The sequence below is a fragment of the Vulpes vulpes genome, chromosome 7 (assembly GCF_048418805.1).
Source record: "Vulpes vulpes isolate BD-2025 chromosome 7, VulVul3, whole genome shotgun sequence".
NCBI lineage: Eukaryota > Metazoa > Chordata > Mammalia > Carnivora > Canidae > Vulpes > Vulpes vulpes.
Window position 1 is genome coordinate 25,027,765 of NC_132786.1, and position 25,219 is coordinate 25,052,983.

At 51.6% G+C, this 25,219-nt stretch overlaps 1 protein-coding gene across 14 annotated transcripts in view; it reads right to left on the reverse strand.

The window, feature by feature from the left end:
- Positions 1-25,219, reverse strand: part of PTPRN2 (protein tyrosine phosphatase receptor type N2) — a 724,029-nt gene that overhangs the window by 632,665 nt on the left and 66,145 nt on the right. For 11 of the 14 annotated variants that reach the window (XM_072763267.1, XM_072763274.1, XM_072763270.1 and 8 more), the window contains exon 2: positions 23,933-23,983. The exons of the other annotated variants lie outside the window; for them this stretch is intronic. In XM_072763267.1, the coding sequence (XP_072619368.1) occupies positions 23,933-23,983 (51 nt within the window). The remainder of the gene's footprint in view (positions 1-23,932; positions 23,984-25,219) is intronic. 14 annotated transcript variants of the gene reach the window in all.

Consider the following 25,219-nt stretch of genomic DNA (forward strand, 5'->3'; position numbering starts at 1 on the left):
TGCATGGAGCCTGCTTCTCCCTCTGCCTGTGTCTCTGCCTCTCTCTCTTTCTCCTCTCTGTGTATTCTAATGAATAAATAAAATATTTTTTAAAAATGTCATCTTGGGGCACCTGGGTGACATCCAACTGTTGATTTCAGCTCAGATCACGATCTCAGGGCGGTGAGATGGTGCCCAGTCTTGGGTCAGTGCAGGTTCCCCCTCCTCTGCCCCTCCCCCACTCACACACGATGTCTTTCTCTGAAATAAATAAATAAAATATTTTTCAAAAATAAAAAAAAATGAGACACCTTGGGTGGCTCAGTGGTTGAGCATCTTCCTTCAGTTCAGGTTGTGATGCTGGGGTTCTGGGATGAAGTCCCACATCGGGCTCCCCACAGGGAGCCTGCTTCTCCCTCTCTCTGTGTCTCTCATGAATAAATACAATCTTAAAAACAATAAAATAAAATAAAATAAAAAATTTTATGAAAAATAAAAATATCATCTTATAATTGAATTGTTTGACTCAAGAACCTAACAAGATCCACATATCTTACATACAGGATGGACTTAGTAAGCCCTATTGTTTCAGTATGTACCAGACGAACTGTAACTGGTTGATGATGAGTTTCCTGAATCCTTTCCCAGAATCTTCACTTCGTAAAGTCCTCACTATCTGACTGCAAAATTCTCATTATCATTGTTTCCTACTTCCACTCCGGCAGAGCGTCTCTGGAATCACCAACGATGGAAACCCCTGCACCTTGGCAGCTCTCAGTGATGCTGCTGGTCCCTCCTGCAGGAGCTCCCACCACATCACTGGCCCAACAGCAGAGATGCTGACACGGGTGGGGGGGGGATGCTGGCAGCCCCACAGTGAGCCCACAAGGAGGATGTCCTCTAACCCCCTCCCAAGTACCTGACCCGGGCCTCCCAGGAGGGATGGTAAGAACAGACTAACAGTGATGCAGAGCATTTTCTCGGGACACCTGCACCCCGATGTTTCTATCAGCAATGTCCACAATAGCCAAACTGTGGAAGGAGCCTCGGTGTCCATCGAAAGATGAATGGATAAAGAAGATGTGGTTTATGTATACAATGGAATATTACTCAGCCATTAGAAACGACAAATACCCACCATTTGCTTCAACGTGGATGGAACTGGAGGGTATTATGCTGAGTGAAATAAGTCAATCGGAGAAGGACAAGCAGTGTATGTTCTCATTCATTTGGGGAATATAAATAATAGTGAAAGGGAATATAAAGGAAGGGAGAAGAAATGTTGGGAAATATCAGGAAGGGAGACAGAACATAAAGACTCCTAACTCGGGGAAACGAACTAGGGGTGGTGGAAGGGGGGAGGAGGGCGGGTGTTGGAGGGGAATGGGTGACGGGCACTGAGGTGGACACTTGACGGGATGAGCACTGGGTGTTTTTCTGTATGTTGGTAAATTGAACACCAATAAAAATTAATTTTAAAAAAAAAATAAATTTAAAAAATGTAAAAAAAAAAAAAAAAAAAAAAAAAAGAACAGACTCACAGTTTGCATCATCTGGACTGCATTACTCCCATCTTGAACCTCTCAGCACAGCCTCACACATCTGTGCCTAAATTGCTTCCATTTGGAAATATTCCCAATCTCCCCCAGCTCTGCACAGGTGGATTTTCACATCTTTCCTTTGGTTGTAGAATCTGGGAGTTGGAAGAAGTGGTTGGGAAAGGGGAGTGAGTGGGCTCGGGGGGAGGGGGGGGAGGTTCTCCCCGGCACCTGGCCTCGCTGTGACTCCGCCTCTAAACTTGGATGAAGCAAACCCCAGTGCAGACTCTCTGGGCACAGCCCCCCCCCCCCCCCCCCCCCCGCATCAGCCTGCCTGCCCCTCCTGTTGTCTGGCGCCGGGCCCCAGCGCGACTCCAGAAATAGCTCTGTGGGCACCTGTGGAGCTCGGGCCTCACCTCCATTTCTGACCTAGTTGACAAGGCTGTGGCCCAAGGACCAGGAGCTGTCACATTCTCCTACTCAGATGCCACCCCCACACATGTCCCCAGGTGAGGGCGGGAGCCATGGGGGGAGCCCCGCAGCTCATCCTCATCCGTTGCCCCAACTACCCCGGGGTGCCCCATCTTCCACGTGAGCAAACGGAGGCCCAGAGAGGCTAACTGGCTGGCAGTCCCGGGATTCAAGCCCAGATAGGCCTGACCATCCAGCCTGGGGCCCAGAGAACCCAGTCTTGCCAGCTCCCCCTCCGCCCCTAGGAGGGGTTTGCTCCCAAAGCCTCACACCCCGCAGCGGCCTCGGGTCTGGCTGAGCCGGCACAGAGCAGATCCAGATCACACCCTATCACTAGCCAGTGGCTTAGCTCTGGGGGCACCATGGCTCTGTGCGTGCAATGGCAGATGATGCTCACAGCTAGAGAGGAGGGGGGATATGCAGGGAGCAGGAGGGGTGTGAGCACAAGGGAGCAGCACCCGTGGGGAGATAGAGCAAGGCCATCACCCGGTGACAGCGCGGCCTCCGCCTGGCCGCCCCAGGCTGCGCTCACCACACATCCGAGGTGACAAGGACTGTGGAGACCACACTTTCCAATGTCTCCACCTCCAGGGAACACCCTGAGGACAGACAGCAGGACACGACTCGCCGGAGGTGCCCACAGACACGGCAGCACAGAGGATGCAACCTGGAGTCCCTGTGGCCCTAGGACACCACGCCTGCCGGGTCCACACCATCCTGCCGAGACCAGCAGTGCTCAGGCCTTCTCTCTGTGCACAAAGGTCGCACAGAAGCCCTGCAGCCAGGGTCCCCAGGACCCCACTGCCCGCGGGTGCTCCCCCGTTACCACAGGATGTCCCTTGGGGGCCCGGCTCTCCCTCCACCTCCCCTCACAGAACCCCTCACAGCAACAAGGAGACCAAGCCCCAGGCGCCTGGGGCATTCCCTGACCAGCCAGGCACCCACCCCAGGAGACATCCGTGTTCTTGCTCTTGCCAGGAGTCCAGACGATTCTCCACATCCAGCCACCTGCACACAAAAGTTCTTCAGGACAAACAGGAGCTGTGCAGCTAGAGGCGCTGGCCCTGGTGGGTCCCCAGGACGTCAGACAGCCCTCCCAGCTGCCCACCGAACTCCACCCTCCACCCTGCAGGCTGGTGAGAGACACAGCGCCTGAGGGGGCAGGCTATCTCAGAACCGCAGGCCTGGGGGCGGGGGGCGGGCCCCGAGCAGGGGTCAGGGAAGGGGAAGGCGGACAGAAAGACCCCCACTCTCCACAGAGGCTGTGGGGAGGAACCTCCTTGCACACAGGGAGCACCAGCTTCCTCATCCCCACGACACGCTGCCAAGAAACCACAGTACTTCCTACAAGGACGAGTGTCCCCAAAGGCCATGCGGTTTCACCTAAGGTTAAGAGATCCCCTTGTAAAAAAGCACAGAGGAGACCTCAAGTTGCCAAATTCCCAGTTTTTGATGACTTTTTTTTCTCATTATATGAGCAATAAAATCTTACGGCATAAAATTGGAGTATGCAGAGAAGCATGAACAAAAAAAATCATTATAGACACATTTTCTTTTAATGTTCTTCTCTGCATAATTACTCATTTTTAGACATAGCTGAGCTCACCAAACTGCAGGCCGCCCCCTGCCTCCCCTATCAGACATCACACTCCATCGCGAACGCTCCCTGGGCCATGCAGGGCCCTCACAACCAGCTCTGCAGGCTGCCGGCAGCTCTCCTGCAACTCATCTCAGCTGGTACTGGTCACACGAGTGGTTTTAGTTTTTCTACATTATAAGGAAAGTTGTTAAACATCCTTACACATTAGTTTTCAACCCTGTATTTTAAAACATTTCATTAGGATAAATTACTCCAATCTGAGTTACTGAGTCTAAAAAGTAGTAGTGTATTTAGGACTTCCACGAAAAACAACTAATTCTCTCATTAGTCGCATATTAGACTTCCAGCTTACTGAGGTACCAAGCATCTGGGTGAAAATCTTCCCCAACTTGGTAGAAGAGCCACGGCCTCTCCAATGTGCATTCCTCCTCAGAGGCATGGACCGTCTGTGCTTCCCCCACTTGACTCACTCACACCCTTCCCTACTTTCCTTTCTATCTATCATCTACTATCATCTATCTATCTATCTATCTATCTATCTATCTATCTATCTATCTATATTCAAGAGAGAGAAAGAGAACACGGGAGCACACAGAAGGAGAGGGAGAAGCAGACTCCCACTGTGTAGGGAGACTGACATGGGGCTTGATCCCAGGACCCTAAGATCATGACCTGAGTCAAAGGCAGATGCTCAGCAGACTGAGCCACCCAGGCGCCCCAGCTATTCTCCTTTCTGTGTCCACACAGCAGAGCCCCTAAGCTGGATCACCTTCCACCATGCCTAAATCACAACCCTCCCCATATTTCTCCAAACATTAAACAAATTGTTAGACTTTCCTGCAGGTGCTTGGGTGAACTTATCGATCACCTCTCAAAAGTGGTGCAGACCTTCACTCGCGGCAGCCAATGCTCTCGACCGGATCCTGTCACAAGACCTCCAATTCCCTCCCAGCAGGCACTATCAGACCACGCCCTTCAATAAAGAAGTAAATAACTGGAAGTCCAAGAGTCCAGGTGAACCCATCATCTCCTACCTCCACTTTCTCCCAGTTTCTTAATCCCACTTGTCATCACCATCGTCACCACTACCATCATCAGCATCAATAGCATCACCATCATCACCACTATGACCATCAAATTGTCATCACCACTGTCACCATCACCCACCCCAATCACCACCATCACCACCAGCACTAACATCTCCTTATCATCCTTATCATCATCATCCACCATCAGCACTATCGTGACCATCATCATCACCACTATCACCATCATCCACCCCCATCACCAACATCTCCATCACCATTCTTATCATCATCACCATCAGCACCACCATCGTAACCATCATATTGTCATCATTATCACCATCATCATCAGAGTTACTGTGCCATTTACTAAAAATCACCAGTGTGCCAGGTTCTATGTAAAACCATTTATGCTCTTTATCACTTAACCTTCAGATAAAGAGTATTATCCCCATTTTGGACATAAGGAAGTTGAAGTTCTAAGAGTCTCTTAGGCTATAGAATAGCCCAGATTACAGACAAGTACAAATCATGATTCCAGCACTAATTAGTGGTGTGATCACGGGCAGTTCCTAAACTACCCTGGGCCTCCTTGCCTATCATGGGAAGATACTATGAGCGCCCACCTCAAAAAACTGCTGTGAAGAGACACAGTGGTGTCTCTATAGCCTTCACAATTTCCTCCCCTTCCCTGAGTCTGTCTTGATTCTCACTGATGTCGCTCCTGACCTCCCCTTCACAGAGCTTCCCTAACCCAACTTCACATACACACCCATCGTGTGCTGCTTCTCCGTCCATAGACAGATGTTCACTGTGGACATTTATTGTCATAACAGTTTTACCCACACTCACTGAGTGTCCAGTACTTGCCACTAGATACTCAACATTTTCCTGGCAATACCCCATTTCACCTTTGTACAAGGAAGATATTATCATCCTCACTAGCAAACTGGGGCTTAGAAGGAGGCAGTAGTTCTGAGTCCCTAGGAGACTCAGTTCTTGGTCTTGCTGGACCCCCACGGCCCACGCTCATTACCGAGTCCACTGCCCCAGACACTACCCTGAGTATGTGTCCAACAGCCTCCAGGACATGCTCATTAAGGGCCGGCTACATGCCAGGCATATGCTAGACTTGGGCAGCACCTCCAACCTCCTGAGCCTATGGCACAGGGAGGCCCTGGTCGTGTGTGCTCAGCTGCTCAGCCTAGAAATACAGTTTCAGGCCTGGAACCCAGATCTTCTCCCATGTTGCCCAGGAGTCTTCCCATAGCATGACACATCTATGTTGTAATCAAAAGGACCCCATAAAGCAAACACAGAGCTTATCTCCTCACTTTACATGGTATATGTTAAGTCACCAGCCTCCATAACTTGGTTAATTCTACCGCTAAAGACCTTGTAGGTCTTGTTATGTTGTATTATCATGTTGTAGCCAACTGCTCACCTGCCTGCTTCCCCACTACCCTGTCCTACTTCCAGCTGACAGAGTAACAGGCTGACAAGCAGCCAATCTAAGATACAACTGGAATTTTGTGCCTCCAGTGAAATAAAGCATACAAAATCTCCTATAAATTGTGAAACACCATGCAGGTATCAATAACAACTGCTAGTTTTTTCATAGTCTTCCTGTGTCTTATGCTAATATCCTTAAAAATGAAAACCAGAAAGCCATCACTCAATTAGACTCAGGTTATTTACCTAAGACGATTTTACACTGTCATCTGCAATTTGTTAAATGACAAGTTAGTCATCTGCATTGATTTGTGTGTCCACAGAGAAAGATCGTTTATGCTGGTGCTGTTCTTGCTAACAAACCACAGAAGGAATAATGAGGAGACTGAATTTCCCCCATGCCTTTGGCTTCATCGCACAAAGCACAGCTGGCATTTTAGTGCAGAGAACATGGAATTTTTAGGGCCAGAAGGTTTTTTAAAGATCACGTGGCTCAGTGCTTCTCCACTTTAACTACACACTGGAGCTCACTTCAGGGAGCTTAAAAAAAGAAGAAAGGAAGAAAAGACAGCAAGTGCCCAGGCCCCACTCCTCAGAGACTCTGATTCAAGTCTGCCAGGCCATGTCCGAGCACCAGTGTTACTGAAAAGCTTCCAGGTGTTTCTAATGGGCAACCGAGGTTGATAGCCTCCGATGTAGTCAAGCTCCTCACTTTACAGGTGAGAAATCCAGCATCTTCATGGAGAAGTGACATGAATAGAGAAGCTCAAGAAGAAGGCTGGTATCCCAGACTGGCCCCACGTTCTTGACCTCCAGGCCAATATGTCTGCACCAGAGATGGTGACCACAGTGTGCACAATGGTACACATATGCATGTGCTTTCAGGTTAAGAAAGTGAAAATGTGAATTCACAATAAACAGACTCAAAAAGGTATGAAGCTTGATTCTAGTTGCTTTGTGTTTCTTTTCAGACAATGAAGAAACAAAATATGAACTGCTGATACACCTTCAGAAGGTTGGTAGAGAGAAGCCTACAAGCCCTGCTGGAAAAGGGGGTGTGAGCAGCTCAAGACTCCCTCGACTTTGACCCAACTGGACCAGGAGACACGTGACTCAGTGGCTGGAGTCTGAAGACCGACCTGAGCCAATCAGATTAACAGACAGAGCCGATGACTCAAGCACCCGTGACATGGCAACTAGCCCTGTGCTGCTCCCCTGTCACCCACAGTGGTCTTATTAATGCTTAAGTGAATTTCTGTTCCTTGAAACAAACAAGAAAAGTAAATTCTTACCCAGGTCATCAGAGTAGCCGAAGAACATTTGTTCATGCCACACAGCAGGTGAGGCAGAGACCTAGCCAAAGGAAACCATAAGGAATGGAGAGTTTCCCGACCATCACAATGGGATCTGACTTGTTGGAAAATAATAAAGTCGAAGTGGGAGAGTTTTATTTGGACACAGATTATCGTCAAATATGGTTACAATGTTTTGTTTCAACAACTGGAAAAACAAGGATAATTTGCTCTGTTTTGCCGGAACACTAAGACTGAACAGCAGGAGAGACGACTTGAAAGACAACGAGGTGTGGTTCTAGTGGCTCATGGGACCATCTACTTTTTACGTATTTACTTTTATTTCTTACATTTCTGCATCCTTCCAGACTCTCAACTAACCTGAATGAAGGAAACTTTCAGGTGGTTCCCGAGCTAAGCACCCCCCTCCAGCTCACGAGGTCAGCAGGTCCCCAAAGGCCCACACAAGGGCACTCCCAGCAGTCTTCTTACAGCTTCCAAACCCTGGGAACGCCCTGAACACAACCCACTCCCCCAGACTAGTGTTCAGGAGCAAACAGATGCCCAGAGACTGTGGGAGGGAAAGGACGACACCAGTCGCACCACCCCCACCACCCCCGGCAGGACACACCTTGAGTGCACGCCACGGAGGACACGAGGGATGAGCTGGGATGCCTCCTGGTGGGAAAGCAGAGAAGACATGGGCGGGGGGCGGGGGGGGAAGTCTTCTCCTTCCCAGGTAAGCAGCACCCCACCCCCAGGGACTCCAGGGTAGACCACTGGCCACAGGACCTACCCGGTGATCAGAGCGTCACCATCTCCCGCTCCCTGTTGGGAGGAACCTGAAGGCCATCCTCGATTCTGATAAGGCCAGCGCTCACGTGAGCCAGGGCACCAGGTGATCACTACCTGAGCGCGTCCATCATCTTGTACTAGCTGCAGTCTCTTCACCATGTCACATTGCTCAGACACCCAACACTCTGCCTGGAGCTGACCTGGGCTCTGCATGGACAGACGGCCCCCCTTCTGGAGCCCGCAGGGCCATCCACACCAGCTGCTGATGCTGAGAGCCCTCAGGCTGTGGGGTTTCCCTCCTCACTCACTCCTCTTCTTTCAGATGATCAGTCTTATTTTCAGCAAAAATATGAGAGCTTTGTCTGTTTCCCAAAATGGAGGCACAAACAGGAAAGTAAGTTGTCCCCGTCATACTACTGCACAGGACTTGAGGCCAGAGGAAAGCCAAGGAACAGCTCTTCTCCACCATGAAAGATGCTGAGGGCCCGCAGAGCGGAGGGCCTTCTCCCGGCATGTGCAGGAGGCCTACAGGACTAGTCCCTGGCTCCCATCCCGCCGACCACCAAGCCTCTGGCTCCGCCAGCAGTGTGAACCTGCCTCACACGTGCACCTTTACCCACTTTCCAGTCTCTGAGATTTCTTCCAGTTCTGAAAACAAGCTTAAAACCACACAAACAATATGGATTTCAAGCCAAATGAATAGAAGGAAGACCTTTGTTTACTTTTATTTCTAAATGTAAAAATAACCAAGAACCTCCCCAAGCGGGTGGGGAGCCTGGCCACAGAACTTGTCCAGGGAGACTCCTGACTCACTCTCAATGAAATTTATTTTCTTTTTTTTAAGATTTTATTTATTTATTCATGAGACACACAGAGAGAGGCAGAAACACAGGCAGAGGGAGAAGCAGGCTCCCTGCAGGGAGCCTAATGTGTGACTGATCCCAAGACTCCAGGATCAAGACCTGAGCCAAAGGCAGACACCACCCGTGGAGCCACCCAGGTGCCCCTGAAATTCATTTTCAGGCAAACAGAGATATTCAGTTATAAGGCAGCCTGCAGAGGCAGCAGGAGTTAGGAGGTTCCTGCAGAGGGTGTTGGGCATGCGATTATTCACACTTCAACACTCATCTAACCCACACATGACTGTTTCCTCTTCTGTTGGCTTCAAAAAGAGTTCACGAGGCAAATAATGGTTAGTGTGGACCTTTGTGGAGAACCTAGAACATTGATCTTCACAGGGAACCTAGAACATAGATCTTCACAGAGAACGTAGAACATGGATCTTCGCAGCAAACCTAAAACATGGATCTTCGCAGAGAACCTAGAATGTGAATCTTTGCTGTGAACCTAGAACATGGATCTTCAAAGAGAACCTAGAATGTGGATCTTCATGGTGAACCTAGAACACGGATCTCTGCCACGAACCTAAAAGGTGGGTCTTCGAGGTGAATCTAGAATATGGATCTTCCCCGTGACCCTAGAACATGTATATTTGCCATGAACCTAGAATGTGGATCTTCGCTGTGAACCTAGAATGTGGATCTTCATGGTGAACCTAGAACGTGCATCGTTAAGGTACATGATTCAGTCAGAAGAACCATGGGCTGGGTCAACTGTGGGTTCCTGCGTCTCCACATTTAACATCCAAGGGACCAAGTTTGTCATCTGTTAAATGAGAACAAAAATGCCTCAGGGAGAAAAAAAAATTGCTCAGTGATGTTGCTGAAATCTAACAACAGATGTGAAAACACTCAGGAACGTATAACCCATGCAAACACACTATTATTATTGCTTAGTGATGCTTCGGCAACACAAGAGACCAGTGGGATGATAATCCGGGAGGAACAGCTCACAAACTCGCACCCTGAAAGTGCGGCAGGTCCCAAGCCAAGCTTGATCTCCTGAGCTGAGCAGCAGTGAGGAACACCTGCGTCAGCGTGAACAGAGACCTCTGGCCGCCTGCCCCTTACCTGGTGCTCCACTGGGAGCCCAGCCTCTGTGGAAACTGCTTCCAAACTCCTCCAGATCAATGCCCCAAGGCGCCAAGGGTCATCCAGGGCCCCATATGCTGAATGTCACATGTCCTCTCAAAGCACCTGTAGTGGCATCATGTTGGCTGGAAATCAGCCTCCTTGGCCCCTCGATCCTGGCTGCTGGACATTTACCAACACACCACTACCTTGACCACTGGAACAGGGCTAACAGTCTCCCGTTCATCAAAAATTAAGGTTTTTTTTTTTTTAAGTATAATCTTTAGACCGAAAGTTCAGTGTAAAATTTTGCTTTAAGGATAAAGAATTTTGGGGCTTCTCAAAGTGGCACAACCACTGATTTCATCATTAATCCAGCTTCTTGGTTGTATCTGAAAATATCAACAACTTTTTTTTTCTTTAAGATTTATTTATTTGAGCAAGAGAGCATGAGAGAGAGAGAGAGAGGGCGAGAGAGAGTGAGAGCACAGAGGCAGGCGTAGGGGCAGAGGGAGAGGGAGACTCTCAAGCAGACTCACTGCTGAGCACAGAGCCTGACCTGGGCCTCGATCTCACAACCCTATGGTCATGAGTTGAGCTGAAATCAAGAGTCAGATGCTCAACCCACTGAGCCCCCTAAGCCCCCCAACAGCTTCTGATCCCTAATGCCAATTTCATGTCTCCCCCCAACACCTCCAGCAAAACTGAATCAAATTTAAATCAGCCTTTACAGGAAACAACAAATGTTGGAGAGGATGCAGAAAAACGGGAACCCTGTTGCACTGTTCTGTTGGTGGGAATGTGAACTGGTGCAGCCACTCTGGAAAACTGTGTGGAGGTTCCTCAGAGAGTTAAAAATAGACCTGCCCTACGACCCAGCAATTGCACTGTTGGGGATTTACCCCAAAGATACAGATGCAATGATACGCCAGGACACCTGCACCCCGATGTTTCTAGCAGCAATGTCCACAATAGCCAAACTGTGGAAGGAGCCTCAGTGTCCATCGAAAGATGAATGGATAAAGAAGATGTGGTTTATGTATACAATGGAATATTACTCAGCCATTAGAAACGACAAATACCCACCATTTGCTTCGACGTGGATGGAACTGGAGGGTATTATGCTGAGTGAAGTAAGTCAATCGGAGAAGGACAAACATTATATGGTCTCATTCATTTGAGGAATATAAAAAATAGTGAAAGGGAATAAAGGGGAAAGGAGAAAAAATGAGTGGGAAATATCAGAAAGGGAGACAGAACATGAGAGACTCCTAACTCTGGGAAATGAACTAGGGGTGGTGGAAGGGGAGGTGGGCAGGGGGTGGGGGTGACTGGGTGATGGGCACTGAGGGGAGCACTTGATGGGATGAGCACTGCGTCTTATTCTATATGTTGGCAAACTGAACATCAAAAAAAATAAATTTAAAAAATAAATAAAAATAAAAATAATAAAAAATAAATAAATCAGCCTTTAGCAGATTCCTCTAAATACTGCAATTCTATTCTCAGCGTCCTAGTAAGGGAGGAGGAACAGCCTTGAAGATACGTTAAAACTCTAAACCATTCCTGCCACAACCCATGTCCGTTCTCTGTCCATACGTTGCGCTGGGACTGGCTGCATCCATGTGGGTGTCCCCCCAGCTGGCCCGCATGACCCCACTCCTGGAACGGCCTACAAGTGGGCCGGCCCTCAGGAGAGCAGATGGGGCCTGTGGTCGGACATGAATGCACACACCGTGTCAGAGACGGATAGGTGCCACTGCGCCGTGGGAAAATGTGGGAAAAGGCAGGACACTAAGCCCCCCCATTCTGGAGGGTGTTCTGATCTCCATGGCAACCAGACTCTGGGGTGGGGGAGGAAAGGAAGCCAAGCTCCCCGCTCTGAGCACTGACAGCCACACAGACCACAGACTCAGGCTGCTCTGGGGAGCACAGCCACCCACTCGGAAGATCCAATGTGGCCCTAAGTGACCTGATGGAACCGCCGTCTTGGCTTTAAGAGACAGCCCAAGCCATCCAGCCCTCATGGTGACCGTGACAATGTGGACAAGAATGAGCTATTGCTTCTGATGTTAATTTTACATTGTTTTATTTCTTAATTGCTATGCTTCAGAATCAACTTGTGTGTTATGCCCCTCCCCCCAGCATTGTAGAGCAAGTCTTGTGTTAAAAGCCCAGTGTGACAGTGTCATGATGTAGTAGTGTCTTACTGGTTTTTTAATAAATCCTTTTTTTTTAATAAATCCTTTTGTATAAAAATAAAATAAAATAAACATCAGGTTGGCTGCAAGTATCACAAAAACAAACTGTTTTAAGCATTTCAAAGGAAAAGAAAAAACCTGCAAAGCAGAAATGACTGTAACCCACAATTCTTGGCTCTGATTTAGTTAAATCTGCTTGGTCTGTCCCCTGAGGCACCGAGTGCTCCTTCACAGCAGAGCATCTCCTTCCTTCTGTGCTGGTAGCATCCTTAGGACCCGTAACACTAAAGTGACCTCAGAGCACAGACTTGGGCCAGAAAGGCAGGCAGTGCAAGTGTGGGGGGTGGTCACAGTCCTCATGGACCTCGGCCGTGTCACCCATGCACAGCTGACCATGCATCACCCAAACTCTGAACCAGACGGAGGGGGCCTGGTGTATCTGGAGACTCCCTACGTGGCATCTGCTCACCCATCAGAACGCTGATGAAGCTTCTGGAGCGACAGCGTGAAGGCTACGGGTTGTGGATGCTGCAGGAAACACAAGTGTAACCGGCACTTCCCAAGAACTCCCCCTGGAGAAACACCCTCAGTGGCTCTGGGTTTGGATGTGCCCTGGAAAACATGCATACGGGCCTCCTCTGCCAGACAGCTGACTGTCCTACCCCAACCTCACAAGTGGAGACTGGGGAGTGATTCAATGAGCTAGTATATCACCCTAGAAACTGGGGACACAAGGGAAAAAGAGTATTTCAGAAATGTCCTAGAAATGTGCACATCCACGGTCCTCGAGGTCAGCAACCAGCGGGCCCCGGGCAGCCCCCCTATGCCCCACCGCCTCTGTGGGGGGGCCTCTCAGGGGAGGCAGGAGGGACTCCATGGCAGGATGACATGTGAGCAGCTAGGAAAGCAGGTGCCGGGCTCTGGATGACACCGGCCTCTCAGCTGAAGGAAGCATCCTGAGAAGGGTCCAGGCAAGGCCAAAGGAGGCCAAAGCCAGCAGGTGGTACGTGTAAGCTATATGGTGTGCGCAGGCAGCATCCTGGGGGCCCCCCAGTAGCTAAGGACAAGAGCGACAAGGAGCTGTGGCAGGCCCCCATGGCACGTTGGGGACGGGCCAAGGAGCCACTGCAATGATGACGGCAAAGTCCACGCGACCCTGTGGGCCCATCTTGGGTCCTGGTTAACCGCCTCAAGCTGCAAGATGCAGACACGTCTCTGTGAGGGTCAGCAGGCAGTGTGACAGGAAGGTGTCTGGGGCCCCAGTCCTCAGAACCGTGATGTACAGAAACACAATCCACCAGAGCCCACGTCCTCAACACCCAGCCTTGGGGCAGGAGGCCGAGCTGCAGGTACACACCCAGTCCCAAACCCGCTATTACTGCTTATTTGGAACGATACGTGCTCACGTTATTTCCCCACTACTGGTTATTTTAGTTACACAGACACACCCAGTAGGACTAACCAGGGCCGTATTTGTGATGCTGCGTGTGAGTGTGCACAGGTGGGAACACGCACGTCCAAGGCTGTGCACGGGTGGGAACACATACATCTATAGATGTGCACAGGTGCACAAATGGAGCTGAATCCAGCTTAACTCAAGTGATTAATGCAGAGGCTCAAAACTGCATTTCTCTTCCTGCTAATAAGCCAGATGAAATTTTGCTTCACACTGTTTAACTCAGTAATTAATTTCCATTCCTTTTAGGTTTGACTAATTGGCATTTAGGAGCACCACAAGCCTCCTGGTCACGCAGGGTGGTATCAGCACACATCCCACAGCCCTCCCGTGAGGACGAGGGGGCATGATCCTGCCCACGGAACAGCCCCTGGTGGTACGTGTTGTTTGGGCAATAAGTTCACTGAGCACAGTCCAGGGGGCAAGACCAGTGAGTTGCACTTGCTGGACCCTTATCATGAACAAGCGCCTGGCACATTCCATGTTAAGGGGCATGGACATCAGCCAGGTGGGGCACGCGGCCACTGGTAACCACCACTGCCTGCAGGTGGGGTGATGGCTGGCCGAGGGAAGGGATACGGAGGAAGATCTTTCCCCTGGGGTCGATGTATTTCCAAAGCGTTCATTTTCCAGGAGAATATGTCCATACACTATTGGCATAATTTATTTTTGAAGCAACATGTGATGAACCTAAAAGCAAGGGAAGGACCCCAGTGATTAACACTTTCTCTTTTTATAAACGAAACTTGCTTCCATCTTCTATTATCAAAATAATTCCAAAGTGGCTCCACTAATGACAATGCTCTCCTTCTCCCACCAGGCGGTGCACACCAGGCACTCACATACGTGATTGGAGCACGTCGAACGTACATATTGAACGTTTCATTTTTTTTAAAAGATGTTATTTATTTATTTATTCATGAGAGACACAGAGAGAGAGGCAGAGACACAGGCAGAGGGAGAAGCAGGCTCTGCAGGGAGCAGGACTTGATCCCAGGACCCCGGGATCATGCTCTGAGCTGAAGGCAGATGCTCAACCACTGAGCCACCCCAGGCGTCCCCATATTGAACATTTCAGAACAACAAAGACATCGTGCTCAAAAGGAAGAACTAGAATGAGTTATGGTGTTATCTTTGGGGTAGTTTTTTTGTGTCCTTTAGTCTTTATTTCCAGATTTTATAGGTCACCATTAGGAAAACAAATATTATTATTATTATTATTATTATTATTATTATTATTATTATTATTAAGGATTTATTTCCTTTTTATTTTTTGTCAATATATTTCATTTCATTTTTCACATCAGCAGAGTTGGGCTTGGTGAGGGGGTTTCCCAGGAGAGCAAGAGAGATGGATGGATCCCTCTGGGGGTGGTCCAGGGGATAAATAAAACCTTTTATTTTAAAAATCTGTGTAACAGATGCAAGTATACATTGTGAGAACCTATACACTGTGACTGAGCATAGGACTACGCCTTTCTGTCCCTTCCTTGATCTCTACAACCTCCTTCGATCTGCCAACACCACTGGTGCCTGCAGTCAGGTGGCTTCCTGGCCCCCAGAGCACAGACACTCCCCAACCTCAGGAGCACATGAGCACTGGGTAATCAATCACCTGGGGCATGAGCTGCCTTCTCAGAGAGGAGGAGGGGATTCTAGGTCAACCAGGAAGACTTTCTGACAGAGGAGAGTCCTGGTGCCACCATGGTAACATTCAGTCCATGGCATGTGTCAGCTAGAAAACAACACATCAATTAGAAATTAATAAGTTTTCTCTAAGTTCACTTCACAATGTGACATCCTTCTCAGGTCCCCAAAGGTGCTTCCTCGTGGTGGGCATGTCTCCGGAAAACTGAGGCATGTGAGAAAGTTCTGGAAACAATCACCATGTAGTTTGAGAGATAATTTTTGCATTGCATTTTAGGGATAATACGTGTGTGGTGGCTCCTCAATTTCCTACTCTCCAAACAGCTATTCAGCTTCAAACCGACAAACATAAGTATCTGAATTGTTGGGTTTTTTTAAGTGTGCCAAATTCTCTATTAAAGTAAAATAAAACAAACAAAAATCTTTGAAATCCCCGTAATATGTCCTTTCTACACATTTCTTGAAATCTAAATAGATTTAACAGCTCTGGCTGGAGAAGCCGCAGGAAAGGGCCCCACTGTCCCACACCCAACCCCTGAAAATGCATCAGAGAGAGAGGACAATTAGTGTCGCTGCCTGGCTCTGAACCCCACAGATCGCAGGTTCGCAGCAGCTCGACCACAGAAAGCGGGCAGATGTGACGGTGGCAGTGGCAGCGGCACAGACCCCATCCTGAACAAAGACTCACCTTTGGGTCACCCACCAAATGGAAACCATCCGGGAAGAAACATGAGCTGCGCAGGTGCCCTACTCTCCCACCTTCCGCTTCCACCCTTGGGACTCAACCAACACGCAAGAAAGACCCAACACCGGAGCAGGACATGGGAGGGCTGCCCCTGCACTGCACATGTGAGCCACCCCCTGCACGACCCTCCTCAGGCGTCCCCCTCCCTGCAGCTCCCCCGAGAGCCGCCATCAGGCCCACACTCATGCAGTCTTATTGTCTGACCCCAAGCAGGGAAGTCACAGAAATGCCCTCTGAGCAGAGCAGTCAGCTCCAAGCCCCAACCAGCATCGGCTACCCCGAGAGCAGGGAGAGCGAGCTCACAACTTCCTCGTGCCCCAACTGTGGCCTGGACAGAAGGAGGCCCAGTGACAGGAACAGGCAGGTGCCTGGGTTGGAGAATGAGGGCAGGGTGAGGAGGAAACAGCAGGCAAGAGCAGTTGGGCATGTTCCCGCAGACATGAGCTAGGCTAACACAGGGTCGTGCCCTTGCCCATCACCACCCCCTGCACTTCAAGGCACAGGGTCAGCAGAGCCGTGAGTGTGCCCACATGCACACAGCAATGAGCAGCAGGATGGCAGCACTCCGGGGCTTCTCGGAAATCTTCAGTCTGGAAGGGACGTTAAAGTGCCAAGTGCCATGAGCAGGACAAGCCATAGTGTTGGTGCTGAGCAGTGGAAGGCAGGCAAGTCAGAGCACGAACGGACAGCAAGGGTGACGGGACACGGGAACCGGACGGCATGCGGGCAACGGAGACAGAGCCAGATACAGGGCGGTTGCTGCCACGCACCCCTGATGTTGGAGCCACCTGGCTGTGACCTCAAACACCCAGGCTGGCCTCTGGAGTCTGACCTCACCCCACGGGTGGGTCTCGGGCCCCGAGGAGTGGACAAGAGGGCGAGACAGGTGAGACACAGACACCACTGCCGAGAAGAGCTGGCAGGAACCGTGGGACGTGTGCACCAGGGGACCCAAGGCCAAGGAGGAAACAAACAGGACGCACAAGTCACAGAGCAAACTCAGGTAATTCTGGCCATTGGAAAAGAGCTGTCAGAGCTCCAGAAGTGCCACCCTCATGTCCACATAGAGAAGGTTCTAGAAATGCGTTTACACGAAGCGGTACCGGTGACCTAACTACTATGAAGGTAGATTTCTGAATTCTTTTTTTTAGTGGACTTGGGTCCATGGCCAATAACCCTAAATGGGAGACAAGCAAACACAGATGCTATGTCCTAAAAACAGATTCTGAAGGTATAATCATTCATCCCCCCCCCCCTCAAAGCCCCACAGTCCACGATGCACTGATCTGATTTGTAAGAATATCTCATTGGAAAACAACCAAAATACTAAAGAAAACATCAAGCACAAAGCTCTCTTCTGCTTTGATATGTGAACATATTTTAAACATTAGAAAAGATGCAAATGTTTTTTAAGGTTATGTTATACTCGGGAGCTCCCAGCACAAGCACAGAGTACAAAGCAGGTTTGCAGATGGCTGTGTACAGCTTCAGAAAATGCTGGTGCTGGAAGGGCAAGTGACAACCCAGGACCCGCACCTGCAGCATGGGGTAAAGGCCGCAGGCAATGCTGCTAAACCACAAGCAGACACTGTCGACGGAAATGCCTTCTGCTTTCCTGCTACTTTCCATTTTTTCAAAGCTTCTGACGTGAGCACATCTCCATCAAAGGATGAGAAGTGAGAGCAGGTGACTAACGAAGCAGAAAGGAGGAGGAGGACGTGCGTCCAGGCGGGGCCCGGGCACAGGGTGAGCCCATCAGCTGGTGCGGGCAGACGGGCACGTCCACATTGTCTGCTGGAGGGATCCAGAAGCATCAAGAGGCGCTGAGCCGGCAGCAAAGCCCCTGCCTGCCCGCTTTCTGCTCAGCTGGCTGCGGCCTAGTCACACGAAAGGCCTTGGGGACTTGGGCCCATGTGGGGTTTCCCACAGGTCAGCAGGTCATTGTAAGGACAGAGCCCTCCCTCTGGGGCCTGGTGAGAGGAAGCCCCTGGGGCAGCTGTGGGGCCTGCACTCCCTGCTCATGTCCAGAGGCAGTCCCCCAACCCCATGGTTGGGTCAACCCCCTCCCTGCTCTCATTTCCATGGGGGCAGATCATCGTGGAGGAGCAGGCACATGGCGGAGAGTCGTACTTCCTGAAAGAAATTCTTTCTCCTCCGTAGGCAGAGAAGCCCCCAGGACACTTAAGAAAATCCAACACAGGTCAAGCAGCCACCCTGGGCACACAGCCCTTTAGTGCGGCTTCCCCCCTGAGACTCAGGAAAATGCCAAGGAAATACCGGCCCCTCAGTGGGTCCAAGGGCCTCGGGGATCACTGAGAGCCCTCAAGCTGCCCCCAAGGGAAGGATTTAGAATATTCAGACCCTAAACTTTTTCCTCATTTCTGGGGTCTCAGGATGAGTCTCACTCGCATCCCCGACCACAGGGACCACAGTGACCATAGTGACCATGCCGACCATGCCAACCATGGCAACCACGGCATGCCCAGTGGGGGCCTCCAGGGGGAATGGACTTGTTGAGCAACTGGATAAAATTAAAACTGAATGGCCACGAGTTATCACTTCTGCAAGGCCAGGAAACTTCATGGCAGACGTCCCCTAGCCTTGAATAACGGGTTGCCATACAAAGCTCACCTGGTAACCCCCAAAACCATGCTCAGGAATTGCCCAAGAAAAGCAAGTGAAGGTCAAACCCTGAGGATCTGGCCTCTACATCTTGCCATTAAAATGATCTTCACAGATGTTGCTGGGTTCCCCAACACCTTCATTTTTTTAATTTTATTTATTTATTCATAGAGACAGACAGAGAGAGAGAGAGAGAGAGAGAGAGGCAGAGACACAGGCAGAGGGAGAAGCAGGCACCATGCAGAGAGCCTGACATCAGACTCGATCCAGGGTCTCCAGGATCACGCACGCCCTAGGCTGCAGGCAGCGCTAGACCGCTGCGCCACCGGGGCTGCCCTTCCCCAACACCTTTATCCAGAATTTTTGTCTATCCAGACAAAAACATTATCAAGTCTATGTCCTTGGCGTCTAGGAGCACAGTCAGGACAGCCAATAGCTCCACAGTGTGGCCTTATGACCTAAAAAGTCAAGACAGAGTACCTCCTTCCAAAACACAAGTGAAAAGGTTCCCACAAAGCTGATGTTTAAAATCCATTTTACAAAACCCGCTGCTCGGCTCCCTGAAATGACCCAGAGAAGTCGGATTTGAGCACCAAGCTTGGGTTCCCGGTGAGCAGAGCCCTTCCCACAGAGCCAGCTGTACCCAAGAACCTCCTTGGCTAGGGGCATCGGGGTGAACAGACCCCACAGGACAGGGACCAGGGCCTGGGATGTTCACACCCCAAAAGACAGGGACCAGGACCTCAGGGTGTCCACACTCCACAGGAGAGGGACCAGGGCCTTGGGGTGTCCAGACCCCACAGGACTGGGATCAGAGCCTCGGGGTGTCCAGACCCCACAGGACAGGGACCAGGGCCTCAGGGTGTACAAATCCCACAGGACTGGGACCAGGGCCTCGGGGTGTCCAGACCCCACAGGACAGGGACCAGGGCCTCAGGGTGACCAGACCCCACAGGACTGGAACCAGGGCCTCGGGGTGTCCAGATCCCACAGGGACCAGGGCCTCAGTGTGTCCAGACCCCACAGGACTGGGACCGGGGCCTCGGGTGTGCAGGTCCCACAGGGACCAGGGCCTCAGGGGTGTCTGGATCCCACAGGCTTTCCCAGCCTCTCCAGGGTCGGGGCATAGGTTCTCCTGCTACTACCTAATCTCTTCAAGCTGACTATACTTTTCATTGTTCCTGGTGTCAAATTAAAGCTTCCTATTATCCTATTTTTTCCAGAGCCATAAACCAGAGGAGCCTGTGGGGCACCCAGGAGATCAGCACCTGCTGCTGACAGGCCCAGTTCATGATCACTAAACACGAAAATGAAAAAAAGTGTTGTGAGCACTTTCAACAAATACATTTATTTGGTCGTCCTCCTTCACAGCCTAAGAAAGTTTTGGAAGGAAACAAAGGACACAGGAAGGAGTAGGAAAAACGAAGGAGTCCCGGGAGGGAGGCCCCTTCACATGTCGGGGCTCAGCCTGTGCCCTCAGGGGCCAGCTTCCATGCCCCGGGAAGCACCGTTGCAGGAATGAGGCTGTGGACCGACCCCGGCCACCCTCTCTCTGGACTCGGCCCAGCTCCAAGCCTGCACCTGATGCCCCTGTGGGGCTGAGCACTTGGCGGCACCCTGGCCAGCAAAGCTCCCTTCTGTTCATCCACCGAGGGGCATGGACACAGGCTTTCCTAGAAACAGGATCGTATCATGACTGCTGCTCTGACAGTTGCTTTTAAGACATTTTCCTGGTTAGCAAACAGATATTTAAGTCATTTTTAAGTATATACATAATTTCTCAAGCTGCAGCCCGTCCATAATTCACAAGACCTCTCCCCTATCAGTGGACTCACAGGTGTCACAGGGTTTGCCACCACAAATACGGGCACACAGCTCTGCTTTTATTTATGTGACTCCCCCAAACAAACTGAATTATATTACATTATTACTATATTATTATATAATATTATTATGTTATTTTGTATTGTATTATCATAATATATTAAGTTATGATATTATTATATTTGTCACTTAATGGACATCACCAGATTATACAGCAGAGACTGTGACCACCTCATACTCCACGGGGGTCTGTGCCTACTTCCCCGAGTTCTCACCAGCACTGGATGCGTCACTTATCTTTTTAATCTGCTAATCTGCTGAGTGTGGTTTATGTTTAAATTTCCCTAAACCATCTTCAGGGTAAACATTTCCATTGAACACATGGACCATTTTCATTTCCTCTTCTGCAAATCACCATTTGCATCTTTGCCCCAATTTCTTATTCAGGGCTCTGCCTTTTTCTCATAAGGAGTGGGAGTTCTTCGCAAGAATGAGACTCTCTGGTCTACCGATAATGGTTCTCCCAGTCTGGTTATCTTTTTTCTTTTTTAATTGTGACATTAGATAACATAACATCCGTAACCTAAACTGTAGCATTGAATCCATGTCTAAGTTCAGCAGCACTGAGCACATTCTCATGGTTGTACAACCATCACCTCTGCCATCTCCAGAACCTTCTATCTCCCCAAACTCAAATGCTGTCCCTGTCAGACACAAACTGCATCCCCACCAACCAGGCCCCTGCTGCCCACCTGCCTCAATGGATCGGACAGCTCCAGGGACCTCGATGACATGCAATCACAGAGCATCTGCACCCCCGCCCCCGATATTTTTTAAGAATTTTTTATTTGAGAGAGAGAGTGAGCATGGGAGGGGCGGTGGAGGGTGAGCATCTCCAGCAGATGCCCCGATGAGCAGGGAGCCCAACGTGGGGCTCAATCCCATGACCCTGAGATCAGGACCTGAGCCAAAACCAAGAGGCAGACCCTCCACCAACCAAGCCCCCAAGTGCCCCTGAGCACGCACCATTCGAGGCTAGTTTATATCCCTGAGCTCCTCAAGGTGCATCCATGTCGGAGCAGGTGTTGGAAATCCCTCCCCTTCGAAGCTGACATGAACCCACGGTGTGCACATGGCCCCGTGTTTACTGCGTTGAACACTGGCGCTGCCCCTCTCCTGGCTGCCATGCTCGCTGCCACCGTGACACCGGGTATGCACATGACTACATGAGTCCTTGCCTGCCACCCTCTAGGGCATCGCATGGTGACCCTACGTCAGACTTTCCGAGGACCTTCCACACCCCTTGCTGGCAGGGGTGCAGCCTTACACTCCCACCAATGGTGCTCAAGGGGACGAGGGGTCAGATTTCCCCACAGCCTCACCCACACTCCTTCCTGTTTCTATTTTAGGTTTTGACAGTAACCGTCCTGGGAGGTGTAAGTATGTTCATCTTTTGTCTTTCTTTATAAAGTATCTTATCCCATGAAACCTTTTGGCTTGTGATTCAGAAAGCCTGGGGGACACTGGAGAGCATCTCTGAGGCTAACAGGCTTACCTATCTCTGTTTCCAAGGAAAGGAGAGGAGTGGAGAGGAACAGAGGGAAGCTGTGTCTGCCACAGAACATTCTGGACTCCACAGGGTGGCCCGCCCATGCCCCCAGAGCTGCGAGGTCACACCTATCTGCCCTGGAGCCAGCGGCCTGGACGATGCAGTGGCCGCCTCGTCCTCCTCTCATTCCCTCTTAGCTACTCAGAGACACAGCTTAAGACCAGATGACGCCTGCCCTGCTGCCTCCCAGACCCGAACTGTAGAGAAAGACAGCAGACGCCATCTACCCCAGAAGTCACAGCCATCATCCTGCATGACATCAACATGCTTCCATGCAGGGAAGGAAGCAGGGAAGGAAACCCCCACAGTGTCATGACCTGAGGCCAGGTCTTGTCGAGGACGAGGGATGGGAAAAGAACTGTAGTTCTAACTATGCTGGGGCCACTTACATCTCCAACTTAAACACACACCCATCTGCTTCCTTCATAATCAAATTTCACCAAGGGCAGGTGGCAGATTTTTAAAAACAAGATTTCTTAAAAGCCATCTCCAAATAAAAGCTGCATGAGGTGAACTCACAAGCCACCCCCAGGGTGGGGGTGTAAGGCTGAGGGGGAGGCCCGACCACGGGGAAGGGTCGCAGGCACCCAGCCAGCAGGACCCCTGCGTCCACCATCAGGGAGGTTTGACCTCACTGTCTCCCCCCACCCCCCTGCCCAGGTCACCGGCACCGTGATCTGCACAGAATTCTTTCCCTAAACCCTCCCCTAAACCACACAGAACAGCACCGTGCAGAGCTGTAGCCATTCGTCCCAAGGACAAAGCAGGAGTGTGGGCAGCCCCAAAACCCCAGGTGCACAGGCCCATCCTCTCCTGGGACACTCACGGCAGCAGGTACTGGCATTTGGACCCTCAGGGCTGCCCCACGCCAGCCCTGCGACAACCGGCCAGGCCCCCAGCAGCCAGACAGTGAACAGCACCTGTGGCTCGTGCATAGCCTCCAGGGACCGGGCCCCTGTGAACAGGGCCCCACCTATGGCCTCGTTTGCACACACGCCTGGGGGAGTGAGCGGCACCTGTGCCAGGACCCAGCAGGGAGCCCAACACGCCCACAAATGACCTGAGAGACCAGCACAGCAGGAGTGGAGCGGCCACACCCGTCACACTCATTCCTCCCACAAACCCAAGGCCGCTGCACACCCGTGGGGTCCAGGAACCGCAGTGCCGGGCAAAACTCCGAGCAGGTGTCGGACTCAGTCCTCCCCCAGCAGGTGAGGGCCGCCACGGACTGGCGGCGCCCAGACCTCCAGCCAGCAAACAGGATGCCAGGGCTGCCTGGAGAGGCCCGGCCACTGCAGCGGGGAGCCCTGGGGCTGCCCCCGACCCTGCTACTGGGGGGACACCAGCCCTGCAAACCCAGAACCCCGAGCACATCTGTCTGTGCCTGTGAGGGAAGGAACCAGGGGTGTAGAGGATGCGTGGCTTCTGCCAGAGGCACAGAAGGGGCTGCGGGCGGGCAGGGGCCCAGACCCCCACCTACTGTGGGCAACTCGCAGGAAGTCCTGGGGGCTCGCAGACGTGACACTGACACCCACCCACCCCCCACCCCCGCCTGCAAATGATGTGGCGCGTCCACCACGCCAGAGAGGTCTCGGCCGCACAGCCCTAGGAGTGCTGGGGAGAGGAACCCACCCCGAATGTCTGCCCCATGTGGCAAGCCCGCCCCAGGCCCGCAGGGTGGATACACACCTGCCCCACACACTTACCGTTCACACAGGTCTCAGACGATGAGCAGAGGCCATCTTGGAGCAAGCAGCCTGGGGAGGACAAGCGAGAGGGGGGGTAAGTGCCGCTGCCCTGGCCGTACCAGCCGCAGACTCCCACGCGTCCACCCAATGGCCCTTTGGGTTTGGCTCTTGTGAGATAAAGCTGAACTCGGGAACCTGGTCCGAGTCCATGAGAGGACACACACGTGTCCGCGGCCTGGCCTCTCCGCCAGGATACACTCACAAACCTCCTATCTCCGCCAGGGGAGCAGCAGAGGGAGGGGGCTGGGGAGAGGGCGTCCATGCAGACACATCCTCGGCCCCACGGAGCCCTGTCAACAGCGCTGGGTCATCCCATCCAGCACTGAGCCTAATGCCCAGGATGAGGCCCCACGTGGACAGACGGCCCCAGGTACTGCCAGGAACGCAAGGAGGAGGCGGGGAGGGGCCTCTCATTTTCCAGAAACAGTCAGGAATGGGGAGTGTGACCCCAAATACCTGTACCCACCACAGAGGGTCCAAGAAGACAGATGTCAAACAGGGCGAGCCGGACAGGGAGGGTGCAATGGAGACCCAGGGGAGGGGGAGGCCGAGACTCGGATGCTCTGGCCACACACCCCCGCTGGGAGCCCTCAGGCCAACAAAGCCGGATGTGTTCTGAGCACGTTCGGCCTCTAGCAACGCGGGGAGCGCATTCCCAACAAGCACCTGCATCCCCGCGGCTCCTCCTAACGAACTCTGACTGTCCACTCAGCGCACCCAGGCCGTGGACTCTCCCAACCCGACCAGCACACGAGCACTGGCCACCGGCCCTGCACATTGCGGTGACTGTCCACATAGGGCCGACCCTCCTCTGCCGGCCAGGAGGTTCCCGACAGAGGAACCACATAACCGCGTCCTTCGATCCTCTGCCATTTCCTCTGTGCACCCGGGTCGGCCCGCAGCAGGTGCCCGGAGCCGGATGCACAGGAAGGAACGGCAGGTAGGGGCATCTCCACTGGAGGAATCCATCCCTCGCATCACCATGAAGTTCCTACTACTCACATGCTCTAAAACCCCTGGAGTCAGAAGCTTTCTCTGAAACAAGGAAGGGCTGGCAAGGCCCAAAAGCACATGTGGCTCCGGAACCAGAGGCATGGAGTCAGGGGACAGGTTACCATGAGGTCACGAGGTCATCTGCCATCACAGCCACTGTAGAGTGCGTGTCCCCCAGGAGACGTCCCAGGAGCCGCTCCTCGGCGGGCCACCCAGGACTGCAACCCCGAGCAAGGACGGCTTCCCTGGAAC